The sequence below is a fragment of the Colius striatus genome, chromosome 19 (assembly GCF_028858725.1).
Source record: "Colius striatus isolate bColStr4 chromosome 19, bColStr4.1.hap1, whole genome shotgun sequence".
Lineage (NCBI taxonomy): Eukaryota > Metazoa > Chordata > Aves > Coliiformes > Coliidae > Colius > Colius striatus.
This window is the reverse complement of record NC_084777.1, coordinates 1,951,185-1,974,601: the sequence shown is the minus strand read 5'-3', so window position 1 is coordinate 1,974,601 and position 23,417 is coordinate 1,951,185. Positions and strand designations below refer to the sequence as shown.

Here is a 23,417-nt window from a genome sequence, read left to right as displayed (position 1 = left end):
CAAAGCTGCTCTTACGGCTCCGCTGGAGCCCTGAGCCTCTGCCCGCACGTGCCAGGGCACATCTGCTTCCCCCCGGCTCACACGGCCTTTCACAGAAGCCAGAGTGAATGAAGGGACAATGCCCACTCACATCTGCTCCCAGCTCACTCCTGGGCAGAGGAGGGAGCCAAGGATCTGAATATTGGAGTGCATCAGGCCTCTGGTGTAGACAAAGCCTTTAAGGCACCAGGAACAACAGCAAGAAGAGACAACACAGAGTCAGGCAAAGTTTTCAAGGCTAACAATGTAGTTTTTCCCCCCTCATTAAGCTACTAAGTACTCTAATGTCAATGCAGTGCCTCTTCCTGCACACCTCTAGGTGGTTTCCTGGGAAAGCATTAGTCAAGAGGCCAAACTGGAAAAGCCTACATGACAATCCTGATGTTTGCTGACTGTCTCCACTCTGCATCATGGCAGACACCTGAGCATGCAGACTCCTAAGGAGTCTCTCACAGCTGAGGTTTCCACAAGCAACACAGGAACGTGGCAGCTAGAAGCAAATACTTCTGAACTTTGCAATCTGCATTTATGATAACAAAATGATGTGCACCTAAATCACAGGGTGTTTTCCTTTCCAGTCAGCCCTTGGAAGCACCCTGAAGCAAACCCACCCTGAATTTTCAGATGTTTCTAATCCCAGCTGAGAGATGAATCTGGAGTGGGTAGCTGGGGAAGTCTCTTCTGCCACTACTTTTAGACTGCACATTGAAAATTAGACAAGTAGTTTCATCTTGCAGAGGTGCTGAGCAGAGACCTCTAACAGCATTTGTTTGGACTTTGCTGGTGTTTGGAGCTTCCCCTAAAGCCACCCAAAACAAAAGGCAGTACCTGTCGAGAACAACTAATTTTGAGATGAGCTACTGACAGAAACACAGTACAACCAACAGATTTAGTTAGGTCTTATTTGTCTGAACAGGCTCTATCCAAACTGACCTGTTGGCTCTGTAGACAGTGTCCAGCAGTGGATCTGCAGGACTTGCACTCCTGGTTAATCACCTACTGTGGGCAGCTGCTGTTTCTGGGGATCAGTCGTGCAGGTGGCTGCCAGGGTTGGCTCCTTATGCTTCTGCCTGCTTAATGAAAACAGCCTGAACTCATTACCAAAATAAAAGAGAAGCTCTCCCAGTTTGGGCTGGCTGAGGATCTGACCCACCTTATTCAAAATCTCTTGTGGGTGCTACAAAACCAACCTTAGTTTTGATTGGGACACAAGTAATTCAGAAGAATCAGTGAATACCTCCATGTGTTGTGGCAGCTCATCCATTCCCATCTCTCCCTCTGTCCTTTTCAAGATTTCAGTGCTATGCCATTATAACAATGATATTTCACCAACTTTGGAAGAAATAACTTGTTAACATTTCCTAACTGAACAGCTTGTAATCACATTTTGAAAGCTTTCTTTCCTTACCTTCGGGTAGCACCACGGTCAGTCCTGTGCCAGCAAAGTCTGTTCCATGAATGTTTATTCTACTGAGGAAAATCTAGAAAAATGGATTAACTTTTAAAGAGAAATGTGCTGACACACAATTGAGCACAGGACATGAAGAACCCCATACCACCTAATTGTGCACAGGGTGATAATTTACCACTGATTAAAGAGTTTGGGGGGCGTTTTTTTCCACATCTTTTTTTAAAGGGAAAATGACTCATGAAGGTGAAGATGTGCTCAGACAATCATATTAACATATTCAAACAATTGCCATTTGCAAAATAGCAATTACAACTCACTGTCTGGTAGCATTAATCAAACTTCAAGGTTTAATTCCATTTTAAATATTGATGAAATGTGATTCTCCAATCTAACCCTGGTGTTGCAGGGTTATGGAAGCAGCCAGTGACAGAAAAAGAGGAACGTGTAGTTAACAAGCAGCTGCCACAAAGAAGGATCGGCATCTGTGATTTAAATTGTTAGCTGCACAGTCAGGTAGAGTGTAAAAAGGGTAGTCAAGAGGCTGTTAAGTCCATTGCTGCCAATTACTAACAATCAGGGAGGAGCTTTAAGACTTGTTCAGTACAATAAACCCAGTTTGTCTTGTTTCAGGGGTTACTACTGAAGAGGTTGCAGCTGCACTGATTCAAATAGCCCTAAAACTACAGTAATTATCAACCAGTCTTCTTTAGTGTAGCAAAAGTATGTTTTACCATAGCTTAACTCTTTACATTCTAATATTTCCCTGCCTTGTCTCACATAGGCAGCCCTGGAGCCAGGCTCATCCCTGTGGTTCTTCTCGCTGTGCTGGGTCGGTTCTTTCATTTCCCCTCACCCAGAGCAAGGAGCAGAAGCACAGAACACTGGGCTGGGTGGCAGCTCTGGGGATTTGCTGTAGGTTCTTGCTTGGAATGTTGAGTCATTACAGCTCTTTTTCCTTCTCATACACCAAAGTTGAAATTCATCTAGCTCCTTGAGATCTCATGTCTGATTAAGCTGGGTGCAAGGGAAGCAGTGCCTATGAACACGCATCTCATTTGCATGGGATCACATCGCTGCACGAGCCCAGACAGCTGGGGATGGGTCTGAGGAGGCTAAAATCCTCAGAGCAACTTGCCTCCTGTGCAAAATCCCCGAGAGCAGGAGGAAACAATCTAGGCAAACCAAAGAGATGTTGGAAACCTGTAATATGAAGCCGAGTTAGCACCTGCCTTCCTTAGTGCTTGTACCCGTGACAGTGGCCATGTACAGCGTGTGTAAGTGCTGTTTGTTCCTTCACCGTGGCAGAAACAGACAAAGTTTCATTTCCATGCAGCTACTACAAGCCTGGATATAAACTATTTTCTATTAGTTAAGGCAATTGCAGCTAAAATCCCATTGCTGCCCAGGCTGGGCAGTGCCTGTGATAGCCAAGGCGCACGTGATCGCCTCCTTACCACGCTGGAACACCTAGTGCCTAGAACAAAAGCCAGCACATTGATTATGGCTTTGGTGTTGTTTTTAAGAAAGCTTAAGGACCACATTTGCATTCCTGCTGCAGCCCTCAGTGGAATCTCTGCCTCTGTCAGGATTGCCTGGTCTTTAAGCAGGGTTCGCTGCTCATCTTTTTAATTTCCCTTTCAGCATATTTCTCAGCGTTCATTTTCTCCCCATTTATACCCAAAGAAGAAATGTGCTGTTAACAGGGCATTGTGTTATGGACCCATTGATTCACAGGCACGGGGAATAAAAAAGAGATCATGTCAGTGGAGCACAGAAAGAGCTGAACTTAGCTATTCTATCCAAATGGTAACCATTTTTCAGTCATTAAAGCGAGGCTCCAGGCTGAGCTGTTGGAACAATGGCAGCACACGTGTGTTCTCCAGCCCGTTCCCGGGCACTGGGGTGCTGCCCAAAGATGGGCATCCACCACCAAACCCGAGCTGCTGCAAGCCTGCACCCATGAGTGGGGAATGAGCAGAGGGTCAGCAGGCACAGGACAGCACTTTGGCTGGAAACCAGTGACTGTAGGCAAAGAGCAAACTGGAGAGTGGGCTCGTGGGGAAAACCTCCCCAGCCTGTCTGGCTGCTTTCTCAAGGGTGACAGAAAAGTGCTGCTGTTCAGACAACAAGGAACAAATGCCTTGGCATGTGCTTTCCTCAAGGCTGCTTTTACCAGGGTGCCAACAAAGCTTCAGTCCTTGCAAGGAGTGAAGACAGGCACCCAGCTCAGCCTGGAATGAGAAAAAAGGGAGAGTGAAGTAAAAAAAAAAGGCAAGGACAAAAAGCAAAGACAAAGCTGACAGCTGGAAACCCGCTGCAACCCATGAGACTAACCCCCAAGCTCAAAGACTGGTGCATCAGACCTGATTTGTCACATACCCTCTGGGAACTTGGGCTTCTCAGATGAGCACAGCTTCACTCCCAGGACCTTCCTGGGAGTGTTAAGATGACACTTTAACTCAAGGGCACAACTCCACAGCCAAAAGAGTTCCATAAGGATTTGACTCCTTCCAAGCCACAAGCTTCTTTCTGGATCTGACCTACCCAAGCAGGGCCCTGGGCAGCTCTGTAACCGAACGGGATTGTTGTACACACCAAGCCATGGTCACAGCCCTGGGATCACGGCCCCTCAGCTCCATCCTCACAATCATCTACTAGTTCAGGTAATAAATGCTGCCTCAACCCCCTTAAAATACAGATGGAGGCAGGTTAGAGACACACATCACAGGCAGCTCACGTGAATTTGTTAGGACAGTGGTAAACACAAGAAGCAGCTCTAGTACCTTTCATTTCTATCAAAACAAACACAGGATTGTTTTAAGCAATACTTTGATTTTTTTTTCAAGGCTTTTTGAAGTTTGTTTTGCCTGGTCTGCCACACAGGTCTCTCTTCCCCCACACAAACACCAAAGAGAAGGCTGCAGAGCAGCTTTTGGACACAAGACCATTTAAATCCTTGGAATTAAGAAGCCACAACTTAACCTCTGCCAAGTTATCTTTTGTATTCATACACACAATTTCTGTTCAGACTTTGCTGGACAATTGCTTTCTCCTACATTGTCATTGCTGTTTTCTTTCCACGCTCTCATTGTGCTCTGGGAACACTGACAGACACAACTGCCAACCAGGGACACAGGATGGTCTGATCTACACCCATCAGCCACGGTATCAGCCCTGCAGTACCTGTCACAACAGACAGGTCAGGAACAGCATTGAAAGAAAAGCTAAAGGCAAGAACCTGGGGTTTGCCTGTAGATTTTTCTTTACCTTTATAAACAAACAAGCAACACACACATAGTGCTTTGAAAATGTGTGTGTCCATTCCTGACAGTTTCAACATATCTCCTGACAAAGAGAGAAGAAAACCTGTACTTATAAATCTCATCATTCCACCCAAGCTCGTGTCCTCAACCAGAAGGATCAGCCACTGCCACAGATTCAGGACCTCCTGCCTTCACAGATGCCAACCTGACAGCATGAGATCCCTTACAGAAACAAACAAGAGTGTTCAGAGGTGCCAATGGGTGAACATGGATTTATTGCTCAAAGGAGAAGCTGCGCTGGCCCAAGTGCCACACAGAGCAGCTCTGACTGTCGTTTGGCCTTTATCTGCCTTTCAGATGAGGAGGAGCACGAATGGATCGTTGGGACCTGCCGGAAAGCCTGGGATGGAACAAGTGAACACAAACCCAACCCATGCAAACAGGCTTTGCTGGAGGAGAATATTCCAAAGCAGGTAATTTGATTCACAATAAATCTAATTTGTCCTCGTGGATTTGTCTCACCCTTTCCCTCGACAGCAATATAATCTTTTTGTCATCTTTGTCAGCACAAACAAAAATGGAAATAATCATTTAATCAGTCATGCTGAGAAAAAGCCCTGGGAGAAAAAAACCCCAAGCAGAGTGTAGTCACAGCAATATCGCTGAGAGGTGTGCAGTGCAGCACACACAAACGTTATTAAGCCTGAAAACAATTTGTTAAACAGAGTGCCTCCGAGTCAGTGTTGAAGTCATTCAAATCCATCTTAATCAACATTATTTTCCCAGATTTTAGTTAGCTGTCCTGGTGAATTCCTTTCCTCTCTTTTTGCTCAGTACTTTGATATTGATTGATCATTGTAATAATGTACACCAGAGGTATTCTTTAATGACTGGTTTGCTAACTAGGAAATTATATCCATTTACTACGAACGTTTGTTGAACTCTCCTGAAGCCAGAGTTTAACAAAATAATAAAAGAGGGAAACTGGGTGGGTTGCTGCTTGATTAGTAAGCCAGAAAGTATTTAAAAATAAAATCAAATGGAATTACATCATTTTCTGGATGTGAGTGCCAGCACTTCTACTTGCATTAACTTTATTTATTACACAAATAAGACATTTACAAAGCACAACATTAAAAGTATGTAACAAAACAGACATTGGTTTTACAAAAAAGTGCTTACAATTTAGTTTTACCTTTTTTTTTTCTTTTTAAATAAATATCAGCCTTGACTGTCCACTCACTCAGAGAAACCTCTTCAACCATTGTAGCCAAGACATGCAGAACTGCAACATGCTACAACAAAATGATCGGCAGATGGAATCAAACTGATGTGGCTATAGTCGGCATCCTAGAGATGGGTGGTAGTGCAGGATTGGTTCCCACTCCCCTGTCCCAACTAGTGAGTTGTGTAAAGCACCTTTAGCTCGGGCACGGGGGTTACCCAGCAGCGGCCCAAAGAACAGGCACCGGCAAGAAAACTCTAAACCACGTGCAGAGCCTGGCCACGTTTAGTCACCGTTAAACTCGAGTGAAAAGCCTTTCCTGGGCCATCTTCACTGGGTTTTGTCTGCAAAAGGTTTTGCAAAGAGCAACTGGAAAAGTTTAGTCCTTGGAGTCTGCTGCACCAGAACCCATCTGGCAATGGCAGAATCTGCTCAGAACGTGAGAATGACTTTCTTCCTTTCTTTTTAATCTACAGACAGGAGATGAATGCAAATGACCTGAGATAAGGTTTGGTTCAGTGGCAACAGTCAGTGTGAAAGATGTTGAGAAACAATGTATTGAATAAATTAGAGGATTTCTTACATTCTTGGTACAGTTGAGTATTTTCAATACACATAATTAGCTCTAAAACTGCACAAGCTGAATTGCTTCCAGTTTTTGCAAACAATTTGGGCTTAATATAAACAGAGCCTGATTTGTGAATTAGCAAAGCTGCTCCTGGCTACCCGTGAGGGAAGTGCCCATGCTGGCCCCGCGGGTTGGGTGGTGGCGAGTCCCCCTCAGCCCCCGGCTCCGCGCCCCGGCCCATCAGTGGTCACAGAGCTCTGTAACTTTGCTGCACAGTCCATTTCACAAGTGGGGGGGGGGGGAATTTGATCAGTAATTAAGCTGATAGGTACATATTGAACAGTTTTCCTTTAATTGCACCGCCCAGACAGAAGAGAAATGCATCAAACCATTTTTCTCCCTCAACAAAACGGTTGTGGAAACCTCAAGTACTGTGGGATGTCAGGTCAAGTTACAGCCTGAAGTCTCTCCTGCAGTCTTCACTAACTACCCCTTCCTTCACGGCACTGGTTCCACAACTAACCCATCGTTAGGATGCATAAGCACAAATGGAGAGGCAAGCGGGGCCTCACTGGCCCTGTGGCCACCACCAGCAGCGTGAGGCTGTTCCCTGCAGCCACAGCCACCCCCTCAGCCTTCCAACTGCAAACACTCTGCCACCAGCCAACCAAGGGAATGCCTGCCCTGCACTCACTGCAACAGACATGGCAAAAGGGGCTGCAACCACTGCAACTGGTGACTGTCACCTCCCTGTGGGGCCCCGAGCAGTGGTTCCAGTCAGGGCAGGCGTGTGGGAGAGCCTCATCACTGGAAATGGTTATTCACACATCAGGAGGTGACAGTAACACTCTGCACACTTCATTTCCTCTCTCCATTCAAATGTGATTTTAAATTAGGGATAAAGCTGCTGGCTGCAAGTAGAATCATAGAATCAATTAGACAGAGTACTGGCCTAACTGTCCCAGGTATTGCCATCACACCCTCTCTCTATTATATATATCTATATATATGCACACACAGAGGGGGGGGTGTGCATATCTATATCTATATTTGTCCCCATATCTATCAATGCATGCTTGTACTCAGTTACTTCTCAAGCCAAGACATGTTGGTGGCCACCCCAGCAGACATCTGCCCCTCCTCAGGCCATCCTGGGCAGCTGGAGCAGCTCCCGTGCCCCGTGGTTACCTGGAGCCGTGGCACACGGGGAGCAGAGGCTGCCCAGACTCCCCACGTGCCCAGATGACACTGCAGATTGATCCAGGATCTCCCAGGGGGAAAAACACACGGACAGTTCGAGTTCAAACCAAGCTGTGTAACGGATGGATTCCTGTCCTCTGTCCCTGGGGCTCCCTCCAGCCGTGCTCCGCGCTGACGGGCTCCTCGCAGACGCTCAGCAGCACGACAGAGCCGTGTGTTGCACGCAAAGAGGCTTCCTTACAGACCTGCTCTTGGCTTGGTGCAAACTGAGAAGGGCTGGCAAAGGTTACTTGTTTACTTTGGGTTGTTGTCGTCACCAAAGGATCATTTTGGAGTTCTTTTTCCTGCTTTGGGGCCAGGCTGCTGAATGCTTCCTGTGCTGTGGCAGCGAGCCCTGCGGTGCCCATCCCCATGGCATCAGTCCTCCTGGGCTGTGCCTCCATCCAGGCCCTGGCAGGAGGAGCAGCTGTCCTGCAGCACGGGAGGAGGACAGTGGGCAGAGGGAACGGGGGCAGCGCTGCCGGATAAAGGAGGTGCCATCACCTCGCTGTGCGCTCGGCTCACGACTGTTCCCAACGGCCTCACCGCGGTTTTGGGCCTTTTTAACTGGTCTGTTTTCTACCCCACCGTTTCCACTGACTGAACCCGAGTCCACACCAGGGCAGAACATTTCTACACCTTTAGGGACCAGCCTCCACCGAGGATTGCCGAGTCCCAGAGTACGGAGTGGCTGAGAGTTCTGTGTAGGTACATTCTGGAATCACCCATTTGTGATCCAACAGGACTCCAGGGAAATAAAGGAGCTTGTTAACAAAAGTAAAAAACAATTAAAAAAAGAAGAAGATTTGGCAGATGGCTGCGAGAGGAGAGAGGGATTCAGTGTTCTAAGAACAAGTCAGCAATCAAAGACTTCAGGGTGCTAAACCTGGCTCTGCCACCAACCCCCACGGTTCCTCTCAGTTTAGGACATCTCAGTTTCCCCTCCTATAAAACGGGGGGGAAAAACACTAAGATTGACTTACCTTAGAGTGATCAAAGGACATGTGATTCTAAAGCACTTTGAGGAGGAAGAAAAACTGCCTATTTCCAGCTGGCATCGTGTTTTCCACTTAGCGGGGTCTCAGCTACCCGCGAGCCTGGCTCGGGAAGGTCTGTGTACGCATCGAGCCGCTGAGCCATAAAAGCCCGTCTCAGTTTTCACACGTGCAAGTGGAAACAAGGAGGGATGTCCAGGAACCGACGGCGCTTCACTGGTGCAAGAAGAGAATCAGGCCAAACCACGTCAGTTCCTTCTTCCTTTGTGTTCAGAGGCGATCCCCAACCCTCCGAGACTCGGCTTGTTCAGGGGTGTTCACATCCCGTGGGTTTGGGAGCGAGGTTTGCGAGCACGGTAGAGTCACTGATTTCGACCGTGTCTGGCATCGCCTCGGAGAGACTCACGGGCGTTCTACAAGTCCACAAGAAACAAGTGAAAAATGTAACTCTGCACTCAACACACACATACACAGAGTGTCGCTGGAGAAGGAACAGTGGCTGTGAGGTGCTGGGCAATGGAAACGACTGCGAGTGCTGCGTGTGAGTTTCTCCCGCGGGGACTGTCAGAGGTGCCGTGGGCCGGACGCCGTCTCTCAGCGGCTGAGGGACAGAGGTGCTGGTGGAGCCGTGGGCAGCTGAGGAAGAGCTCGCGCAGTCAGTACTGAAAGAGGATGACCTAGAGGGAAAAACAGGAGGGGAGTGTCAGCTACTTTCAGGGACAGAGCCCCGGACACAGAAATGTGTCTTCAGGGAGCAACAGAACAGACGTGTCCCAGGAAAACCCTCTCTGGAATGAGCATCTGCCTTGGAGCCGTCTGCCCTGCCCAAGGTGGACACCGAGGGGCTTGGTGGGAGCTCAGGGAACCTCAGCAGCACCCAGCCTGAGAGAAAGGCACCCGTGGGTACACCTTCAGCTCTGGAACCATCTCACACTGGGCAGCAAACTGAAACCAGTATTTCATTAGCTTGTTCTGCAATAGGGCAGCTACTAAGGAAGATGAGGATCATCACCAACGGTCCTCACCCCATCCACCTCACTCACTGTATCAGCACAGGCTTCCCCCAGACTGCTGTACCTCACTGCTCAGGAAATACAGCATCTGTCCTTGCCATCAGTCAGGGGAAGCAGCCGCTGCCTGGGCACCCCGAGGAGCAGGGCTGTGTGCCCACTGCAGGGGGAAACAGACAGAGCACGTCCCTGCAGCTCAGCTACTGCTGCTTCCAAAAGGGTTTGGATGTGGAAAAACAGGCTGCTTCAGGTTTCAGGAATTCAGCACACCAGCCATCACTGGATGGAATGGAAAAGGAGATGGTGGTCGGGCAGCTCCGTGTCAGAGAACCCAGTTCTGCAACAAGGAATTGCATTTGAATCACGGCGGCTTTTTGCTGCACTCAAGTTGCTCTGAGTGACAGCACCAGGACTGAACTGTATCTTCTGAAATCTCTCCAGCTTGCTGTGCAGATACCATGACAAAAATGGCAGCACAAAGGCTTGAAAAAGCCACTTTGCTGTGCCCCTGCTTGTGCTTATTGAAACATCCCCATAAGCCACTGTCACTGCAGCAACTGGAGAGAGACTTGAAAAGAGAGATGCTGAGGACTTCTAACAGTGAAGACAAAAGCTAAAACCAGTAAGAATGGCCAGAGGCTTGGTGTTTCTTCTCAGAATTAATCTGAGACCCTAAATAAAATCTCATGAGCCTAAGTATGTTCCAGAAGTCTTGCCCCCAGATGAGCTGTGGGTTAGAACAGACAATGTCAGTGCTGAACAGAAAAATATCAATATGCAATATTGTTTCCTGGCCAGACATTGTGAAATCACCTTCCTGCTTCAGATATTGGAACAGACACTTGGTATTTTTTTTTAAGCAATACTGGAATCCCCAAGAAATGAATCTTTCTTATTAACTCATGGAAAACTGCAAAGGCAGCACATGCTAAAGGTCACTCCAGCTCTGTTGTTAACAGCCAGTCCCTGTTTGCACCAACAACACAGGCAGGCAGCTGAGGAACGGAGCAGAACAGAGCCCAGGGCACACGGGAAGGGGGAAACCAGAGACAGGGCAGTTCAGGGTGTCCAAAGCCTTCAGTGAATGCAGCCCCAGCATCCCAGCACATCCCAACGAGGAGGAGCATTTAGGGAAGAACAAAGCGATGCTGTTTGGACCAACAGGTCACGTCAATCCAGGGCCACCAAAACTAAGACAAGGCACACGAGAGGGCAGCAGCTGCCAGAGATCATGGAGAAGCAGCGTTGCTGTCAGGAGATGGCAATGGCAATGACTTCACACAAAAGCCTTTGCTACAGCTGAGGTTTGGCCTGAAACAAGGACTCTGATTACCTTCTCACCCCTATTAGATAGTGGTCCTTCCATGTCTGCTTTGAGGTGCACCGGTGGAGCAGTGTAGGGAAGTCTACAGTGCACTTGTCCACACTGTACCTGACCTGTGGATGAGAAGAGGCTTCAGCCTCTATTACTGCAAACAACACAGCCCTCCCACCAGCACAGGCAGCCTTCCAGCCAGAGCAGCCCAGCACACGTGTGGGGAAGATGCCCTGGGAATCAGGCAGAGCCATGGCAGGAGCCACCTTTTACTGCAGCCCACGTGGCAGAGGGAGGGGAGAAGCCTCCCAGGAGTAACAGAGCCAAAAACCTCTGTCCAGGAATGATCAAAGCTGCCTGCCCCTCCAGATGATTCACCAGCACTTGGCAACGGTTAGAGAAAGCAACTCTGATCTTCTGAGCAGGAAGGAGACCCACTTGACCACCCAGCTCAACAGGGCACATGCACTTCACACCTCTTCTCCGTGACAAAGAAAACATGGGGCGGGCCAAGGACCAGTCAGGCAAAACCCTGACTTTCCTGGGCATGAGATACGGAGGGAAAGAGGCTGCAGCAGCCCCCTCTCCCCTCCTCCTCTCATCTGGGGCTTCCTCATAAACGGCCATTGAGAAAATCCCAAAGGCAAAGTTCATCCAACCACGAGGAGGAGAAGCAGCACATGCACCAGCCACACACCTGCAGCACGAGGGCTCTGGGCTGTGCTGCTACTGCCTGCTCCCAGGAGCATCCCCTGCCCTGCCATCCCCCACACCCTGTCCCTGCCATCCCCTGCATCCCCTGCCCTGCCATCCCCTGCATCCCCTGCCCTGCCATCCCCTGCACCCTGTCCCTGCCACCCCCTGCATCCCCTGCCCTGCCATCCCCTGCACCCCCTGCCCTGCCACCCCCTGCACCCCCTGCCCTGCCATCCCCTGCACCCCCTGCCCTGCCATCCCCTGCACCCCCTGCCCTGCCATCCCCTGCACCCTGTCCCTGCCACCCCCTGCACCCTGTCCCTGCCATCCCCTGCACCCTGTCCCTGCCACCCCCTGCACCCTGTCCCTGCCACCCCCTGCACCCCCTGCCCCGCTGCCGCAGCCCCAGGAGCCCACACTCACTCTCGATGTAGCCGTGCAGCGTTACCATGCGGGCGCGCTCGGGGCTGCTGAAGGGCGAGTAGTGGATGTCATCGGAGAGCGAGGAGGGGATACGGGCCGGGGCCGCTCCCGAGGGCGGCACCGAGTGCTGAGGGGTGTGTTTTTTATGGCGGGCTCTGCAGTTTTGAAACCAAACCTGAAACAAAAGCACAGCAAACCCTGTGTCAGGGGACAGGCTGCTGGACTGACGTTGGTCCTTCACCAGGACCCTCTGATGGGGGCTCTGCCAAGTGCTTTAAATAAAGGAATCAAACTTAGAAATGGCTCAGCAGCACTTCACCAGCTTCCACGGCTCTGTTTTATGCTCACTAGGGCAAGAGTTTTGTCCCAAGAGAGCTACAGACATTAGAGTGCCTGGAATGGCATCTCCACTGTTGATTTGTCTTGGTCCAAACCAACACTGTTCTTTACTGGGGTAAATAAAACTTGTTGCAGGAGACACTGAGTGAAACACCCTGATGAGGTGCTGCAGAAACTCCCATTAATGACCACACTGTTCTCTTCTGCACCAAAACGATTTCATGGCAAGTTGCTTCCTGAACGCCCTTGGTAACAGCACTGAAGCAGAGGGGCAGAAACACCCCGTACTCGAGCTTTGGCAGGGTTCAACTATCCCTGCATCTGCAAAGCTTCCACTGCAAATGATGGCAGCACCTCTCAAGGGCTTATTTAGATTTTAACCTCCAACCCCAGCTCCTCTGGCCTAAAAGCACTGCTGAGATCAGCTGGGAAACGCACGAGCACTGGCAAAGCAAGAGGCGAGGGGAGACAAAAACGAGTAAAAGCTTAGACTAGGAGAAGATGTGGCTTTAGGGATGATGAAAACAATATTGCTTCAATCACTTGTGGTTTATTGCAGTCAAAAACCACATCAGCAGAACATTAAAGCTGGGAAAGGAGGGTACTGTGGTGGGATACAGCCTTAGTCCATGTGAGTAGCAGGTACGAGCCCTCTCACCGTACCTCACTGCTTCTAATTAAAGGTATGGGTTAGGGGATTAAATCCCAGAGAGAAAACATTGGGGGGGGGGTGTTAATGCTAACATGGTGATTTCTTTCTTATGCTTTGATTTTAGAAAGATAGCTGGGAAGAAGAATCTTCTCTGAGGCTGAGTGAGGATCAGCTCTGAGGCTGAACACTCTGCACCACAGACAAGGAAACAGTCATAAGCATTTGACAAATTGTTTCCTGTTCAACATGCCTTTAAAAAGTATCCCCATAAAAACCAGCCCAGGGTGCAGATTGCCTGAGCTTCAGCTGAGTGGAGGCTCCACAGCCCAGGCTCAGGCCAGATTTTCACCCACGAAATTTAAATGTGTGTCATTGGCAAAACAATTCTGGATGAAAAGCTCCAAATCCACTGTAATCACCCGTGTTTTTATGTGCACAAGTTTGTCAGCAGAAGGTTAAAGGGAATAGGATGAATGTCACCAGGGGACAGAGGATAAATGTCACTGAGGGACAGGGCTGGAGTTGCAGAGGGGGCATCTCTCAGTGCCTACAGCACTGACTGTCCCTCCCCTCCTGAACAGCACAAGTGTGGGGAATTCCCCTGGGGCTGGAAAACCCCTTTTTCTTTACATTTCTCAATCCCAGCTTCCCAAAGTGAGGCAACTGTGAGGCAACTGTACCTGCTGCCAGGGACCGCTGCTGGGGCTGCTGTCAGGGCAGAGCACCCAGCTCCAGGAGCGTGTGCTGTCAGCAGCTTTCCCACCCTGCCATTCCTCAGGCCTGGCTGGGGCTGTGTGTGGTTATTTCATTGCATCACACGAGAGGAAAATGAACAGAAAATGCCTGAGTGTGACAGAGGGAGGACAGTGCTGGCACCGCTCTGGGAGCTGGGGAAGCCCACACAGGAGGCAGCATGGAGCTGCCAGATGCTGTGAGCCTCAGGGTGGATGGAGGGGCCATGGGGATGTGAGCCCTGGCTGGTGCCAGCCGTTTGGGGCACCCCTCTGGGCTACTCGGCTGATAGTGCCCGTGCCCTGCCCACCCCCGGCCGCCCCTCACCTGAATGACTCTCCGACTCAGCCCCGTCATGTCCGCCAGCTTCTGAAGGGTTTGTGCATCGGGGTTGTTGTCCTGAGCAAACTGTGCCTGCATGACCTGGGAGGGAGAGGAAAGAGGGGCTCAGGATGAAGCTGGGGAGCCACGGCCCCTGGGTCCCCCCGGCCCAGCCCCGCTACCTGCAGCTGCTCAGCGGTGAAGGAGGTGCGGGCTCTCTTGGCCGGCTTCGGCTGGCTGTCCTGCTCCGAGGGCACAGCCCCCTCCAGCGTGATCCCGTTGCCTACGAGAGAGAAGCCCAGCTCAGAATCCCCCCTGCCCACCTGCCTCCCTTGTGTGTGACAGACACTCGACATGGGGGGTAACACATCCAACACCTCAGCACGGAGCACCCGCAGCAGCCCTGTCCTGGCACCGCTGCCCAGGAGCTGCCCCAGGCTGCTGAGCTCCTGCACACGCTGGGAAGGAGCAACCACGGCCCTGAGGAGATGCCAATGCATTCAGAAAGAATGCAGCAGCTGGTGGAAGAGGGGAGTGAGGGATGGAGTGATGGCAGCAGGAAGATGGGTGGTGAGGTGGAGTGGGAAGGAAAGCACTAATGGTCCCATGGCCCTGACTCGTGGGTGCCACTTGGTCACTTCCAAGAGGACTCTGCTGAATCCATCACTCCTGCCCCATGCTGCCCGCTGTGGCCTCGCCTTCCCCTGCAGGCGCTGCCTCCATCAGTCCTTTCATTCACTCAGAGTCTTTCAACGGGCTTTTTGGTGCTTTCCTCAGCCCTAAATCTTCCAAATCCACCCTGACCTCCTCCCAGAGCAGCAGCAGGAGCAGCAGCATCTCCACGGCTGGTGACTCCCCTCAGTGTGCTGCCCGGGCTCTGAACAGGAACCACACTCAGATGGGATGTGCTGGGAGGGGACCGGCCACCTGCTCCCAGGCACAGCAGCAGGATGAGCCCAGGGGTGCCCACCCAGCCAGGAGCCCACGGGGTGGGTTGGCAGAGAGGAGATGCCTCACTCCTCCCCAGGGTCCCTGCTGCAGCCGGTGCCGTGCCCAGCTCCCGTGGCCGTGCGGGTGAAGCACCGGGGAGTGATGGATGAGGGAGGATGCCTGAGCAGGGCTGGCGCTCGCCCCGCTCCCAGGATGCGCCTGCACAACCCTCTGCTCGCTCTACAAGCTGGACCGAGCTGTGATTGTCTTGGCTTGAGTTGAAGGACTTTCTCATATAGTTTGACTTATTCTTTTCGGATGATGAATGGGACTCTGGCTTCAGCAACATCTGTTTATTTTTCTTGTATGTAAAACCTCATGTGCAGAAGAAATTGCTGGGTAATTACTGGAGGGGGGAGCGTGGCCCTTCAACCCTGCAGCAACTGGGGAGACAGCCCCCAGCATTTCTCTCAGTGACTGTGGCTGCACAGAGTCCCTGGGCACCCTCCCCTTGCCCGGTGCAGTGCCTGTGTGTTAAAAGCAGACAGCCTCACAGCCACCACAGCCATTACTCCCCACAGGTATGAGCAGAGGAGAGACAAACCCGGCTATAGCCTTAGCGTGTGGGAAGGACCCTGCTGAGTTCCTGCAGCACCCAGCCCAGGAGGCTGCCTGCTCCCCTGAGCTGCATTCACTACCATATCATCATATCTCAGGTTCTTTCCAACACAAGGCAGCCCCCAGCACTGCCTGTGCATCACATCTGACTAACCCCACTGTGTTCCCCTGAGCATCCCTCTGGCTGCTGCCACACGGGAGGATGGGGCTGAGCTCATGGGGACAGAAGTCATGACCTGAGTGTCACCAACTGCACTGGGAAAGCGGAGGCTGCACTGGGAAAGCGGAGGCTGCACTGGGAAAGCGGAGGCTGTCCAGCTCAGCAGCACAGCCCTGGGTGGGTGGGAAATGATGGGAAGGGTTTGTCAGATCACCAGCTTTCCCACCTTCTAGATTTATGACTCCCAACCTCAAAACCCCCGTGGCTTTGTCACGCACAGCACACCAGGCTGCGTGGCACAAGGGGCTTGTAGCCAGCACTGCCTGCAGCTCACAGGTCTGCCACGAGCCGTGGGCACTGCCAGCATGTCGGCCAACCCCATGAGCCCTGTGCCAGCCTGAGGCCTTGAGCTTAGGGACCCCCAGGGCCACCCATCACCCCCCTTTTGTCAACAACAGGACCAAGCCTGGCACTCTGTGGTGGGGACCAGCGCAGAGGCCGGGGCCACGTACCATTCTCTGCCGCTCGCTTGAGGTTCTCTATCATGGTGTCGTAGTGAATCCGGCACAGCACCTTCTCCTCCACCAAGCCGAACTCCTCACCGGTGGAGAGCTGCCGCTTGCAGGAGAAGCAGGCGAAGCAGGCGAGGTGGTAGGCATTGCCCCGCGCTCGCCGCACCCAGTCGCTGGCGTAGATCTGCCTGCCACAGCGGGCACACTTGGTACCAAACCGGCTGCAGGAGGAGAAGAGGCAGGGTGAGGGCTGGCAGGGGTGAGGGCAGGCAGCACAACATCCCATCACTCACCCCATCCAGCCCAAATCCCGTAACACCCACACAGGGAAAGAGCTGCAGTGAAACCACGCCACCGGTGCTGCTCCCCCGTGGTGGGGGGCACAGGCAGGAGCAGGATGTGACCCTCCACAGCACCAGACACGGCCAAGGCGCTGAGGTGATGTAGCACCATGAATCAGCTTCCAAACCCGTGGGCTTTTTATTTTGATAACAGTCAGTGTGAGACTCGGGATGGAAACTGTGTCAGAGCCCGTTCTCTCCCTTCGCTGTAAATCAAACCATGTGTTTTCTCCTCACACGTACAGGCGCATGCATCTGCTTTTTCCTCCTACGAGGAGGTCTCCTTGCTGCAAGAGGATGATGATCACACTTGAGTTATGCTGGAAAGTATCTAAGCACAATGAAAAGGCAACAGGATGGCCAGGACCTCTGCACTGGGTGTTTGAAAAACCTCATTTCTGCCAGGATGCCACTGGCTGAGGGTGAGTGATTCATGGGGAGCCACAGGCTGGCTGCTGTGGCTCTGCATCCCCGAGGCAATGCCAGGAGGTGCTGCCTGCAGCAGGGTCAGGCACTGCCTTGGTTTGCCTTCTGTAGTTTGCTATTACCGCTGCTTCAAAAAATCACATGCAATCAGCAGCAGCAAGAGCAGCAGGAGAGAACAGAGCATCTCCTCTGTCCCTGCAGAGCTGGTGCTGGCTCTGCCACAGCCCCGACGGCAGCCGCAGGGATTCCCCAGCGCACACACCGCCACCCCGGGCAGCCCCGGGAGCAGAGCCGCTGCCACCCGTCCCCGAGCAGCTCCGGCATCTCGGCGCAGGCACAGAACACCGAGGAGGGACGGCGGTGGCATGCGGCAGAAGCGCCCGCACCGGGAGCCGCTGCCTCGGCGGCGGCCGCTGTCACAGCCGGGCTCAGCCCGTCGCAGCCACCGCGCTGCCCGACGCCGCGGAGCTGCCGCCCGCCCTGGGCTCAGCGAGATGGACAAACACCGTCCTGTGCCGCAATTACTAACTGCAAAAGTATTTGGGAGGAAAAAAAATAAAGGTTTAAATATTTCAGCCTGACCATAGCTGACCAAAAAAAAAGGGGCTGTTTCAGAGGCCGTTTCTGTGCTGAAATTATACAGAGACTGAGCTAAGAGACTTCACTAATTTACTTCAGATGGGAACATTGTAAACTGACTTTGTGCCAGCTAGTTTATACAAACGCACAAACAAAAGAACTGTATTAATTTTTTATTTAGAAGTAAAGATCATTCCTGTAAATTGAATTACTTTGAACAATGTGCTGTGTAAACAGTCGCCCTTGCTGAACGGTATCAAGCGAGGGGCAGGCGTACCGAGCTAATAGCACGTGGTAATCGCTGCTGCCCAAATCACAGCTGCTGCGAGGAGGGGGCACGGCACTGGGTGCCTCTGGGACTGAGGGGAAACTGAGGCACGAGGCACCGTGCAGGAAAGATCACCCGTCCTCATCACACACCAACCAGCTGGGATCTGGGGAGATATCTGAGTGGCCCCAAATCCCCAGCACAGTGTCCCCTGGGACCAGGCAGGATGCCCAGGTTATTAGCAGTTCCCAGGGAGCTGGTCAGGAGCTGCTGAGGTGTGGAGGCTCCTGTGGCACCCAGCACAGGCAAGGGCTGGTGCCACCATCCCCTGCAGAGCCACAACACGAGCAGCACTCGGCACAAGCACAAGGCTCAGCAGCCACGCACAGGCACCAGGCTGCACAGACTGTGGCAGCACCAGCCGCTGCTGCTGCACCCACAGCTCCTGGCCAACAATATGAGCCTCTGGCATGTACCACAGCCACCAGGTTTTACAGAACCCTGTCTGAGCTGGGGCTGGGCACAGGCACCCGCTGCCACCCAGCAGAGACTGGCACCGCAGGGATTGCCACCGTCAGCAATGCAGAAACAGGGAGAGAAACGCCCGCGAGACGGCTGCCCCAGCCCAGCACCGCAAACACCAGCTCCAAAATAAACCACTGAGCTCACTGGGCAGTGACAGCCCAAAAAGCCTCATCTGCTCGGGACTGCGGGGTGAGGAGCACCCCATGGCTCCTGCCACCAGCCCAGCACAGCAGGGAATGGGGACAGGGCTGCACTGCAGCAGGAGACAGCGAAGCAGAGGCTTTCCCTGAGGCAGCGCTGCAGCACAGGCCGGAGCATCACCAACATCTGCCGGTGCCGTCAGCTCCGGCCCCTCGCGCGCGGTTTGTGGTCGGCTGAGCAGATGCTGACGGCTCTCCACAACCGTTAGCACCAGGAGATGGAAACTGCCATCAGCATTACCAGGAAAGACTCATCCTGGAGAAACTCATCCCAGACTCGTCCCACCTCCCCCAGGGGCGGCCACAACATCTGGGGTGCGGGAAGAGCAGTGGTGGGAGGACGCCCTGGCATGTCCTGGCTCTCACATGCAGCTCGTACCCGGGTGCTGCAGCTCCCTGAGTCCTGCTGTCCATCCCCATCTGCAGGGATGGGACAAGGGACACTCAGTGCCCAAACACCCTTGTCCACTCCTGTGCCTGCTCTGTAGGAAACCCCTAACACAGCCCCCAGAGTCAGCTGCAGCTTCCAGCCATCACACAGCAGCCCAGCAGCGCACTGCTGCAGCGAGCCCATCTCCATACGGAGCCACAGCAGCGCTCGAGCAGAAGAACCATCCCAGCAGGGCAAGATGGAGAGTGGCAACAGAGCCCATGTAGGCTGCAGCCAGGCTGTGGCTGCTGGCCCACCCAAGGCACAGGACTTCTTGCTGGCCTAGTTCCTAGGGACACAAGCCTGGGGCCAGTAACCTCGTGCTCACGTGCCCAAGGGCTACACAGAGAGCCACGGGGTCACAGCAGGGCACTGCGGGGATCACACCAGGATCAGACCATCGCTCCCTGTGACTGCAGACGTGGGAGCTTGGCTGTGAGCAGCCCTCACATGGCTCAGGAACACAATGTTCTGCTCAATGAGCTCCAATTTTAATTTGGTTCTCCTCAAAGCGCTGGAGCCCTGGATGCCAAATGCAATTATTTGACAAGACACAGAAAACAGCAGCATTTGCTTAAAAACACACACGAGGCCGCAGAGCCGCGGCAGCACCAGCACTTCCACAGCCCCTCACGTGAACGGGGAAGGGAAGGTCGGACAGATCAGGCCTAAACACGCTCGCTGTGGGTCAGTGGGGCAGTGCCCGTGGATGGCCCCACGCCCCAGCTCCCAGGGAAACAGCGCTGGTGAGGCACAAACTGCCGCGGGCTCCATCCCACCACCCTTTCCCATCTGCCTTGGCTCCAGAGACCCACACGTGTTTGAATGGGTTTTCTGCTTTGCTTTTTGAAAAACAAACCAAAACAAACCAAAACCACACGCACTTCATCTGCAGCAAATAATAAATACCCAAAGGAAACCCCTCAAGAGTCAGATCTGTCCTTTGCAGAATGCCGGGTCCCGGCTGCCCCGGGCTCTCCAGGCTGTGCGACGGGATGCTCCCGGGGGCACGGGACGGTGAGCAGACCCCGAGAAGGGTTTGCCGGGGGGCAGAGGCCCCGATCCGCCCCGGCCCCGGCCGCAGACCGGTACTGGCAGCGGCGGCAGCGCGGCTCAAGCCGGCGGGTCCCGTCGCGGCTGCGCTGGGAGGCGGCCGGAGCGACCCCTGCCCGCTGCCCCCGGCGGACACCGCTCCGAGACCGGCCCGGGAGCGGACAAGGGTCGCGGAGACCCCCACGGTCCCGGGGGCTGAGGGAGAGCGGGGATGCCCTGCGCCCGCCCGGCCCCGAGTGCTGCCGCTCCCGCCGCTCGGCGTTTCACTGCAAAACAAACAACCAAAACACCCCATCTTTTGGCGTAAACGCCAAGTGCGAAGCGCGGTCTGGGAGCCCCCCCGGCGCCCGAAGCAGCCCCCCGGGAACGGGAGGAGTCCTGCGGCCCCGGCTGCGATTTTCGTTTTAGTTTTCCTTTGGCACCGCCCGAGCGAGCTGCTGCGGAGGCACCTGAAAGCCCGGGCTCGGACAGACGCCATTCGCCGCCTGTGCTCCGAGGCAATTTCGAGCTCCAGTCCCTACTTGAAAACCGCCTTTGGAAAAAGCCACTCGGGGGAAAGAAAAAAAGAACCGAAGGCAACCAACCAAACCAAAACCCAATCAAACCAAACCAAACCCACTGCGAACGGCATCGGAACGGTTATGAATTAACGCAAACGCTGCAAGCGCCCCGAAGCAGCAGAGCGGCCCCGCGGACTGCCCGCAGCCTCTGTGCGGAGCCTGGGATAAATCACCACCAATATATCAATCACAGTTTCAAAATTAATAATAGTGATAATAATTAGTAAGAACCCCCACCGGGCAGGGCGCGGGCGCCGGGGCCTCTCGGGGCTTGATCCCTCAGCACCCCCGCATCCCGCAGCAGCCCGAGCCCGGCGGGGCTGAGATACTGGGAGACGCTCTTCACGCAAACGGAGATGTCGCCGGCGTTTGCTCGGAGCGCGTTCCCTCCCGCGGCCCCGCTGCCGGCAGCCCCCCCGGTCCGCTCCGCTCCGCCGGGGCGGGAGGATGCTGCCGAGCCCCGCGGCCCCCGCCGGGTCATTCTCATTTCCTGCCCGTGACTCCCCTTCCTCCCGGGGCGAACAGCCTTCCCGCATCCTGGCGGGATGGGGAAAGTGAGAGCGGGGGCATCTGATGTTTAGTTAAACCTCACCGAGGAGCCCGGGATTCTCCATCCCCTCATATGACACTTTCGGGGGAAAAAAAAACAAACCATGATTTAAGGTTTATAACTAAAAGACCGTCGAAGCCAGAAACAGTCCCCTCATAGGACACGCTCCCCGGGGGACGAGGGTCTGCACTGAACCCACGGGCACCCGGCGAGCCCCGGCCCGGCCCCGGGGGCTGCCGCCGCCGGGAGTTTGTTGCGGTTCTTTCGCGGGCTCCCGCCACGGCCGCTCCGGCGTTTCTGATGCTACATCGCAGACAACGGTTTCCAAAAGCCATTCAGCAGCGCAGGCCGTGAGCTACATACATCTACCCTCACGCAGAAGCCGGGGCTGTGCTGTCCGACCGGCGTTTCCCCGGGCCAGGGGACGGCTCCCCGCGGGCCCGCACGGCCTCAGCTGGGGGGCACGGGCACCCCGGCAGCGGGCGGGAGATGAAGCTCGGCTCGGGACGTGCTGCAGCGGCACCCCAGATTCCCTTCCTGCCCGTGCCCCGAGGGGACGTCTCTCCACCGGGCTGCTCCGGGGAGCCCGGCGCTTCTGCAAACCTTCCCCCCGGCAGCGCGGGAGCGGACCTGGCCCCGCGGCAGCCGACGAGGACGCGGAGCTCCCCCCTCCCCCCGGAGCTTCGGCGCGGCGCTGCCCCCCAGCCCGTCTGCCCTACCTGAAGTAGTCCATCTTGCAGAAGATCTCCTTGTTCTTGATGTAGCAGCTGTGCTGCTGCCGCAGCGAGGTGCGGCACACGGAGCACTCCAAGCAGCGGACGTGCCAGATGAGGTTGTTCACCTGCGGCAGAGAAGTGGACTGAGACCCGGGGCCACCCGGGGCCACCCGCCGCCCCCCGCCGCCGCTCACCTTGAGCAGGTACCGGTCGAGGATCTCCAGCCCGCAGCTGGAGCAGACGTTCTTGCCAGCCGACGGCGTGGAGGAGGAGGAGGAGGACGGCGGGGAGCAGACGGACGGCGTGGAGGGCGTGCTGGGCGCCGAGCGGGCGTCCTCCTTCTCCAGGGCGCCGGGCAGCGGCTCCCCGTCCGGCTGCGACTGCGGGCAGAGCCGCCGCGGGGCCGTCAGACGGGGCCCGGCCGAACGCCGCGACGTCCCGACGGCTCCCCGCAGCCCCCGCCATGCCCGGCCCGGTGGGTCCCGGCGGGTGTCCGCAGCCCCGGCATCCCCCCGCAGCCCCGGCATCCCCCCGCAGCCCCCGGCATCCCCCCGCAGCCCCCGGCATCCCCCCGCAGCCCCCGGCCCCGCTTACCATGGCGCGGGCGTGCGGGTCGAGGCAGTGCGCGCTCCCTTTGGGCAACGGCTCCGGCGGCATCACCTTGCGGGAGAGAGCGGGAGAGGGAGGCTGCGGCTCCATGCGCCGGGCGAGAGTGGGGTACCCTATATAAACCGCCTCAAAACAATAAATAAGAACTTTCTAGTGGCCATTTAAATCCTTTGCAACAAAAGCTGCGTCTCTTTAATGAAGCAATTTGAATGTGGATTGAATTCTCTCCCTGCCTGCACTTAACCCGGGCCTCTTGAAGTAATCGCTCGGTTCCCATGCGAGCCAAAGCGCTGAAAAAACCCCACAAACTACCTGCAATTAGAAATTGCCGTAAATGCCCGAGATAAGAGGTACCCAGAGTGTCAATTCCGGCTGTCAATCAGGGAATCCATCAGGCCACCCAAAGAATTGCAAATTTGATTTTTTTAATGGTAGTAATTAAAAATCGAAATTCTTCCCCCTCTCCCTCCGCCGAGCACAAAACGCCCCAGAAAACGGCTCGGAAAACCCTTCCCTCGGGCGCGGGAGTGCGGCGAGCGGCCCCGGCGCGGCCCCGGCTCCTCCGGCCCCTAGCCCCGGCTCGGCCGGCCCCGGCCCCGCTCCCAGCCCCGACGGCAGCGGCGGCAGCGCTCACCTTGCCCGCCTCGGCGCCGGCCGGGGCGCGGCGGCCCGGGCCCTGGGGCTGCCCGCCCTCATGGCTCCGGTGCATGGG

General features: G+C 54.5%; 2 protein-coding genes across 7 annotated transcripts in view; one reads left to right on the top strand and one right to left on the bottom strand.

Moving 5' to 3' along the window:
- The window catches only part of MORN5 (MORN repeat containing 5), a 14,635-nt gene extending 8,128 nt beyond the window's left edge, over nucleotides 1–6,507 (top strand). Inside the window, exons 5-6 of the mRNA XM_062011894.1 lie at nucleotides 5,071–5,186; nucleotides 5,939–6,507. Of these exons, the coding sequence (XP_061867878.1) occupies nucleotides 5,071–5,186; nucleotides 5,939–5,944 (122 nt within the window). The 3' untranslated portion in view covers nucleotides 5,945–6,507. The remainder of the gene's footprint in view (nucleotides 1–5,070; nucleotides 5,187–5,938) is intronic.
- On the bottom strand, nucleotides 5,824–23,417 carry LHX6 (LIM homeobox 6). 6 transcript variants are annotated; one of them, XR_009820069.1, is made up of 10 exons: nucleotides 23,340–23,417; nucleotides 22,691–22,831; nucleotides 22,100–22,476; nucleotides 16,449–16,669; nucleotides 14,411–14,511; nucleotides 14,235–14,330; nucleotides 12,185–12,359; nucleotides 11,084–11,187; nucleotides 8,729–9,417; nucleotides 5,824–8,509 (listed from the first exon to the last, which is right to left on the bottom strand). XR_009820069.1 is itself a non-coding variant. In XM_062011888.1 (10 exons), the coding sequence occupies exons 1-10, from the start codon at nucleotides 23,412–23,414 to the stop codon at nucleotides 9,397–9,399; spliced, it is 1,242 nt and encodes a 413-aa protein (XP_061867872.1). In that variant the 5' UTR covers nucleotides 23,415–23,417; the 3' UTR covers nucleotides 5,824–9,396. The 6 variants fall into 6 exon arrangements, 4 of the variants coding, with proteins under 4 accessions (XP_061867872.1, XP_061867871.1, XP_061867874.1 ...); XR_009820070.1 differs by having other exon boundaries at nucleotides 5,824–8,177; XM_062011888.1 differs by having other exon boundaries at nucleotides 5,824–9,417; nucleotides 22,100–22,221; nucleotides 22,291–22,476.